Source organism: Hemibagrus wyckioides, linkage group LG19 (genome assembly GCF_019097595.1).
Source record: "Hemibagrus wyckioides isolate EC202008001 linkage group LG19, SWU_Hwy_1.0, whole genome shotgun sequence".
Classification (NCBI taxonomy): Eukaryota; Metazoa; Chordata; class Actinopteri; order Siluriformes; family Bagridae; genus Hemibagrus; species Hemibagrus wyckioides.
In genome coordinates, this window is record NC_080728.1 from 245,160 (window position 1) to 253,693 (window position 8,534).

General features: G+C 41.5%; 1 protein-coding gene across 3 annotated transcripts; it reads right to left on the reverse strand.

Moving 5' to 3' along the window:
* Nucleotides 1-2,639: 2,639 nt before the first annotated feature.
* On the reverse strand, nucleotides 2,640-4,907 carry LOC131369791 (uncharacterized). Of its 3 annotated transcripts, none has more exons than XM_058416650.1 (7): nucleotides 4,376-4,907; nucleotides 3,994-4,185; nucleotides 3,865-3,909; nucleotides 3,740-3,787; nucleotides 3,353-3,658; nucleotides 3,060-3,176; nucleotides 2,640-2,976 (listed from the first exon to the last, which is right to left on the reverse strand). In XM_058416650.1, exons 2-7 carry the CDS (start codon nucleotides 4,004-4,006, stop codon nucleotides 2,783-2,785), a joined length of 723 nt encoding a protein of 240 aa, XP_058272633.1. In that variant the 5' UTR covers nucleotides 4,007-4,185; nucleotides 4,376-4,907; the 3' UTR covers nucleotides 2,640-2,782. The 3 variants fall into 3 exon arrangements, with proteins under 3 accessions (XP_058272633.1, XP_058272632.1, XP_058272631.1); XM_058416649.1 differs by having other exon boundaries at nucleotides 3,994-4,218; XM_058416648.1 differs by having other exon boundaries at nucleotides 3,994-4,907.
* Nucleotides 4,908-8,534: the final 3,627 nt, after the last annotated feature.

Sequence of the window (8,534 nt, forward strand, 5' to 3'; positions counted from 1 at the left end):
TCTTTTCGGGGTCTAAACGGATCCCCTGACATTCCATATACTCGAGCAAGGGTCATTCTGCATGCAGGATTCTGCGCACGTGCGACATAGAGGAAATATTAATTTACTGTTCTTGCTTTTGTACGGTAAAACGGGGAAAAAGAGACCGCGAGGCGGGTAGACTGTGGCTCTGATAAGACCAAAGTAGTTTCTAGGGTCTCCGAAATCTTTGTATATGATCGTAGGATGATCTAAAGGGTAAGTGCATACGCTGTTAACGTAAGGATACAGAGAGGTTACGTCTATGTACAACACCTTTTCCCCGGGCCCTGCCGTGTATCTCAGCTTAAGAGCGCTCATTCGTCCTCCATAAAGAGCTTCACGAGGGATCAGAGGCTCCGGAGGATTAAACTTACGGATAAACTCTTTGACGCGCTCGCAAGATTTTTTCATCTCGAGCCACTCGTCTCGAGCCATGTCATGTTCGGACTCTAGTGTCCTCACTCTCTCCTCGCTGCTCGTCCACAATTCGCCGAAACTGACGCCTCTCATCGGGCACATCTTTGCCGGATTGAAACACAACGAGCAGCCGTGGTAAAAGCACCCGTGATATTCCCACGCGTATTTTTCCCCGTCGATCTCGGCATAACCGTCTACAAAAAAAGGACCGATCTGCTTTTCCCCTATATTTAAAGCATGCTGTATAAAGATTTTTTCGTTCACCATGACCCATTCTAGCCATTGGATGGACGCGTGCGAGAATCTTTTACACCTCCGTGCGTAACCGTAGGGACAGGGTATGGCCAGGTCGGCCCTCACGGGGAGAGGACAGATGTAACACTTGTGATCGATTCCCAACTCCCTCGATAACCTCTCCCCACAGATTTTACATTTCGCCTTAGCGCAATGATGACCGTTTCCTACACGAGCGTCTGATCCCGCATTGTAACACCTGCCGCATCTGGCGCATTTTTTAACGAGCTCGCAGAGACTGACCATCCTCCCCATTACAATGTTCCTCTTACCTTCTTTGTGACGGGCATAACACGCCGGGGGACCACAATTTCTAAGACAATCGGTGCATTCTACAGGATCGTGCTCTTGCCTGGGGCACTCCCCGTCATTGCATATATGACAGTAACCTTGACAATAATGCGTGTAGGAACAATCAAAACCCTTGTAACAATAATTACAGACAAAACGCGTGCCTATAAACGCTTTGAGGCTTTTTATCCCGTAATAATGGTTATCCTGTATAAATTAAAACAAAGTTCGGGAGCGGTCGGGGAAATCCGTTTCGAAATGCGAGAGGATGTTAGATTTTCTGTAAAACACTACGATTTTACGTTTTAACAACTCTTCGAATTTCCGCACATCACCGAAGCCGACGGGAGTCCACTCGTCCAAACCAGCGGCACGCTGCCACTCTCTAGCTCGTCTCTCGCACTGCCAGTCTGTGAATCCCTCGTTACATGTGTGAGCTAGACCGATGGCGAAGCAGAGCTGATCTCCGCGCTCCTCTGTAATGTACAGATGTCGTCTTTTCTTACGTACAATCTCGCCGTCTAAAGTTTTCTCCAGCTTACGTTTCCCACCGCCTTTAGAGTTCCGCACCACCTGAACTATCAGCTCCACTCGTTCGCTCGCCACAACGCCCATGTTCGACTGTACTAAGCGATCGAGCATATCTTCAAAAACTGGTAGAATGTTACAGCCCCGTCTCATCGACGACTACCGACGCGTGAACTCTTACATTTTCCCCCTCTACGCTCATCTGCACCACGTCCCCCCGTTCTGCTATGGTTCTCACATCCTCAACCGATTCTCGAATGAGGCTGATCACATTTTGATAAAACGTAGCGATATCCGGCACGTCTCCCGTCGGCGGGATTGATAACACGCGTCTCATTTTTACGGCATTAAAATTCTCGTGAGTCGTGACACTGATTTCTCTTTCATCGGTTCTACGTCGCTCCTCGTCTTCACCCATACTGCATCCTCCACCCCCCACCTGCATCTCTCTTTCATCCTCTTCTCCAAACCCTCCTCCTACACGCATCTCTATTTCGTCCTCTCCAGACCCTCCTCCTCCCACCCACATCTCTCTTTCAGCCTCTTCCCCACCCTCTCCAGCCACTCCTCCTCCCACCTGCACCTCTCTTTCAGCCTCTTCCCCACCCTCTCCAACCCCTCCTCCCACACGCATCTCTCTTTCGTCCTCTCCAGACCCTTCTCCTCCCACCCGCATCTCTCTTTCAGCCTCTTCCCCGCCCTCTCCTTCTCTCAATTCTCTCCCATGGCCCGCCGCCCCTCCTTCTTCCTCTCTCTCCCCCGCTTCCATTTATAGAACGAATAGCGGCCTCAATTTCCATAAACGGATTATCGGATCTATTTAAACTGAGGATGGCATTTTCTATCGCCTGTAGAGGATCTTGCCGAAACATGGCGGTATTATCATATACCTCCTGCCGTGCGTCTATGCGAAAGGAGGGCGGGATAAGCCTTAGCCCTTCCACGCTTAACCTTAATTCTGCTAGGACCCTCTCTAATGTCTGATCCATTTTTTTATTTTTTAATGATATATGTATTTATTTTATATGTTTAAAGTTTTTTTTGTATGCTTTTTACTTTGAACAAGGGGCTAAATAAAATGTCACAACTCAGGGGTTAAATGATTTTTTATTTTTTCATGCAAAATTGTATTATATATAATTACCCCCTATCTATAACCTTGCAATCACAACGTCAAAAATATATACCGAGGCGAACATACATTCAAAACATTTCACTCAAAACATTTCACTCAAAACATTTCAATCAAAACCTTTTCATACGTGTTAGAAAACGTGGCACTGTAGTCACGAATAAGGTCGCGAATAAAATCGCTCGTTATTTTGGCGAGACGCAATAATCCTCCGTCACGACACCGGCAGAGAGGCTGTGGAATTCTCGGCCGTCGGAACCGTTCGGGTCTCACTTCCCTGTTAGAGACGTCGCCTGAAAAAAATCCCTATCAAAATCTTATACGTATAGGTATGTAAAGAAGAAATGCAATCTAAATATATATATAAACAACATACCGTTAAACCGTCGCTGAGGAAACCTGCGCTTAAACAGAGCTCTAACGGGACGTCCACGTTCTCTCCGTGGTCGCTCCGCTTCCTGATTCGGTTCGGGGGTGTTCTCCGATTCAGTCTCTGATTGTTTTCAAAAAATAAGGCTCGTATCACAAAAACGTATTCACACACTGTTTTTTTTTTTTTTTTAAAAAAGGAGACACGTATTCTCACACACACACACATGCATAAAACACACTGTTAATCACACGCCCCGCTTCCATTTTTCCATGTATTTTCCAGGTAAAAATACATACCTGTAAACAACCTTTTCACTATTGATGGGCTCTTTCTGATGAATTTCAGTCCCTTCGCTCGCCGGGGCGTGTCGCAGGCTTTTAAGATGGGCGTCACGCTCGCGACTCGCAGTGTCGGAGTCGGTAATATTTCGATCGCGGGGTCTCCGCTTCTCGGAGGAGCGTGCTGAACACATCGATCTCGTGAGATCGTTGGCTTAGTCCTCATGGGTGAAGCCCCTGTTAGAATTAAATCCAGATCCTCCACGAGGCTGTCGTTCCCCGGCTCCCTGGAAAACTCATCAGGATTTATGCCATGTGTAAAATCTGGTGCACATAGGGAAAAAAAAGTTTTTTATCAGAGCTATATATAACAGATGGCAAAATACACAGAGAGAGATACGGTACCTGGTTCAGTCTGACTGAGGCTAATGCCCTCTAGTTCTTCCGCGGTAACTTTATTAAAGAGAAAAACATATTTAAAAAAGTACAGAAGAGTTCAAATTAAAGAGAAATGAATAGAAAAAGCCTACCCTGAAAGTCGGGTACCCTGTGAACGTCGGCTTGATCTTTTATAGCTGAGAATACATAAAGTGTTTATTGAAACAATGTTTTTTAAGAGAAAAGAAATGCCTTATAATTTCAACAGGTTTTTTTCTTACCATGAACCATCATGGTGATCCCCTGGATTTCTTCCTGGAAAATGTCGGAGCATTTCCTTTCTTATATACCCAAAAGTTCTTGAGCATTTGTCCCCCCAATACACTTGCCACAAGTTCTCGACCACATACATCTGTCGCTTCATATCATCGTTTCGGAAGGTAGAAGAGTACCATCCGACACCAACATGCATTCTGCGGCCGCGAGAATCAGAATGAATCCTGGTACTTGAATTAAAATATAATTTTCAGGTCGCAAAAGAGAGTATGAGGATATAATAAAATGTGACGCATGATTTAAAAATATTTTTATTTTGCATATAACCGTTTACGTTTCACAAATAAAAAATAAAGGTTATTAATAAAAGATTTAAAATTCGCGCACCGTCCGAAAACTTTCGGCCTGACATTTGCACGGGGCGGTCCAAAGGAGTTGGGGGGTCTTCCTATCACTAAAATTCTCAAGGAAGACCTTCTTTAACACACCCCAGTCGTTAGAGGATAACGAAGCCGGACGCCTCGGGACCGTCTCTCCACACTTCAACTGATAAAGCTGCAATTCCCCTATTTCGTATCTAAACACATAACTCCATCGGCCCCCGGAAGCGGTGTCTGAATACGACGAAGACACGCGCTGCTTTTCCACGGACCCTCTTTGCCAGAATCTTGAAAAATCGATATAAGGGTCTCGTTGATAATAGAACTCCTGTGATATGCCATTAATCCTGTTTTTGCATATAACCGTTTACGTTTCACAAATAAAAAAAAAATAAAGGTTATTAATAAAATGTTTAAAATTACACCAAAAGTTCAAGACACGGCCGCGTGAAACGCACCCTCGCGCACTGTCCAAAAGCTTTCGGTCTCGCGCACTGTCCGAATACTTTTGCACACACCCTGAAGCGTGCGAACGGAACCCTGGTGCGCGTGAACGGATATTCAAAAATTGGGAGGGGCAAGTGGGGCGGAATATCCGGAAAATAGAAAAATCTCATTGGTCACAAGGAGGCGGGACTTCCTGTCACAGCGCGTTCTGATTGGTTGACAGGGGGTGGGACTTCCTGTCACAATGCGTTCTGATTGGATGAACTTTCACCTAGAACTGTCAAAATGCACTTTGACGAAAGGTGGTTAGTATACTTTTTTGGCGATGATGAGAATTAATTTACTTCATGCAGTTCTTTTTGTTATTTGTAATGTTAGTAGTTCTGTCTGATGTTAAAAGGTACAATTCATGCTGCAAGTTTACTTTTTTTGAGTTTTTTATTTCTCACGGATTTATTTGTGTAAGTTTGATATACTAATTGTAATTTTACAATATTTAATTCTAAGCTTTTGTTTATCTGTTTGTTTCTTTGTTTTTTGTTTTACTACGTTATTTATTTATTAATTTATTATTATTTGACATATAAAAGTTCACAGTCCTTAATGTTACTTTTGCAATAAAATTGTTGGATTCACACTTTTAACTACCAAACTTTGTTTTATTGTCAGTGTAAGCATTGTGGTTTTTGTTTGCAGTGCATTGAATTGAAATAACCACATTTCACATACAATAGAAGTTAAAATAAAGAGATGTAGTTGGTCTAAAAAAATCACTCAAACTTAAGTTGAACTAATTACATTTAATATAAATTTAAACTGTGATGTATTTGAAATCAGAAATAATATACATTTAGGTGGTCTAACATATTACATTCAATTCACACCCAAGTGTATTGTTAACTGATATTAAAGTATATTTTAGTTCATGTTAATTGCTTGTCAGTACATTAAGTAGTGCACTTTAACTGTATTTTAAAGACACTAGAAGCCATTATGAAAGTACATATATAGATGTATTAAAGTCCCACATAAGTGGTTAAAAAAAGCCCTCAAAAGTTCAGCTACTTGCATTTAATATGAACTTAATCTGTAATGCATTGCACATCAATTACATATAATATGCATGTAGTTAGTCAAAAACATTACACTGATTGTAATTGATTCACACTTAAGTGTATTGTTACCTAACATTAAAGTATATTTTAGTTCATGTTAATTGCTTGTCAGTACATTAAACAGAGCACTTTAAATATATTTTAGACATTAGAAACAATTATGAAATTACATATAAATATGTACTAAAGTCACAATTAAGTGGTTTAAAAAAACACACAAAAGTTCAGCTAACTGCATTTAATATAAATTTGAACTGTGATTCATTTGAAATTAACTACAAATAAAATTACTTAAGAGGTGAAAACATTACATTTAATTCACAATTATGTGTGTTCTTTTAAAGTATGATAGCTAGGTCAGTGTGTGTGGCTCTGCAGTAAGCCTGAGCATCACTCCAGGTTTTGCCCTGCTGGATCAGAGCATACTTTTAAGGAACAAATTGGTCAAGGAAGACCACTCCTGTGGATGAGAGTTTTTAAAGGTTTCATCAATGTTAGGACAGTCTTAGAAATTCTACTTATGTTCTGGTTCAATCTTTTCAACATGAAAGATCCTTTTCTTACATATTTATTTACTTAGCTGCAAAAGATTTATCAGTGCTTTTGGTGCAAAAAGTGTGCAAAAGAGCTAAAACCTTAATTCTCCCTGGATTCACAAATAAAGGTAAATATCATTTCATATCCAATACATTATGTATGTCTTTACCACAGAACCTGATGATTTGTGTGATTTTAGAATAGACCAATCTTATGTACACTACATGTCCCAATGTGCTTGTTGAGAGTCTCATTCCATATTTACTCTCTACTAAAATACTAAATATAATTAAAATACACTTATAAAATTGCTAGTAATGATAGAGGAAGAATTACTAAACTTCCTCCAGTTAATACACTGGATATGCTGAATGTTTGCTATTCTTAGAGTTCCCTTTTGAGGAAGCTCAATGCTGTGTCATGGCTGATGCTATGGGAACACTCAATTGAGGAAGTTGTGTCTGTGCACACACGTGTCAGATAGGACACGTGACGAGGGAATATGTGCCAACAAGTCCATATAAGGGTATTTACTTCACATTACTCCAGCTTCTTTGCCGTGCTCTGTGTCTGTCATCTCATTATGAGAGGTTTCCTCTTTGCAAGCTCTGATCCCACTTGGTTGTGTTTTCCAGCCAAGCTTCAGCGCCTAGAGGGTCGGGTCCCACATCTTCCACGATGCAGCCACATCTAACTCCTGCTCGGGTGGGTTCCATCCTGTCTGAAGTCGAAGATATTTGGCTACGCCAAAGCCTCTCTGTTGTGAGCTGTGCTCAGTGCTCAGCCTCATGGTGCAGCAGCTAATGTTATCCCTTTGGGTCTGCTTCACAAGAGGCTGTTTCAGCTCTGGTTCAGGGGTGTGGGCTTTCATCCCCACAGGCATCCTCTCAGGGTCATAAGGGTTACACGCTGCAGGTTTCATACCCTTCTTATGTAGAACAGACCCCATTTTGACATTAGGTCTCACTCAAGGGGCATGTCATCATCGCGAGCCTCGTTCAACAGATGACTCACTTTCAGGCTGCAGCTCAACTTTTGTTTGTGGACCTAGTCTCCCTCCTGGATAGCACTCCTTAGGAGATTCCCGTCAGGAAAGATTGCCTCTCTTAGGTGCAGGGGGCAATCCTACACCCCCACCCCAAGATATGGAAGCTCTGGGTCTGGCCCGAGTGGCAGTCCTCTCATCCGAGGTAATGGAGACTCTGGGAGCCTGCCACTGGCCTTATCACTACTTATCTTAAATGTATTCACACACACACTTTCTGTTCAGAATTCACTGACTGATTTTTTTATGGGATCTTTTCTTTTCTGAATATCTACCTCTATTGTGGAATTATGTCACAGACAGCCTGTTAGTTCAGCAGGAAATTTCAGTAATACTGCAATGAGTCAGCAAAATGTGGTAGCTGCTCTGTGTCTGTGATTTGTTTAAGAGTGCCATCATTTTTGCATCTGTTACATGTAATGTAAAAAAAATTAACCAATCATTTTTTAATTTCATATTTAGTGATTCTTTGTTTTGTATGTTTTTAGTTTTTTTTGTATTGTTTACAGTACTTGTCGTAGTACTCTGTCTACAAAAATCATATTGTGATTGTGAGGTGATTGAAAAAGAGTTCTCCCGCTATGGGAAACCGGTTTCCCTTATAAGAAAAATACAGATGGGAAACAAAACACAACAAAAAAAAAATCAATATTGTGTCTTTAAGGCGGCTAGTGTACATGACACTGAAAAAAAACTGAACAGCATCTCTGAGACCTATCATATCTGAGCATATCTCTCAAAACTGAGACCTACTGTCTCAAAACAATGGTGACCAAACTTATAAAGAATGCAAATTAATGTAAGGTACCTTTTGGTATGTATAGCTCTGATATAAATGTAAAAAAATGGTTAACTATAAAAGATTAGGCATTACTTGCTGTCTAATAATGAGTGCAATCATTGCAGTAACCCTTAATATTAATTGTGCCAGAGATCACAGCATGAGCAACATGAACTGGCGAAACAGAAGTGAGCCGAGGTCATTGTCCTTCAGGAAACGCACAGTAATGTAAAGCCATGCA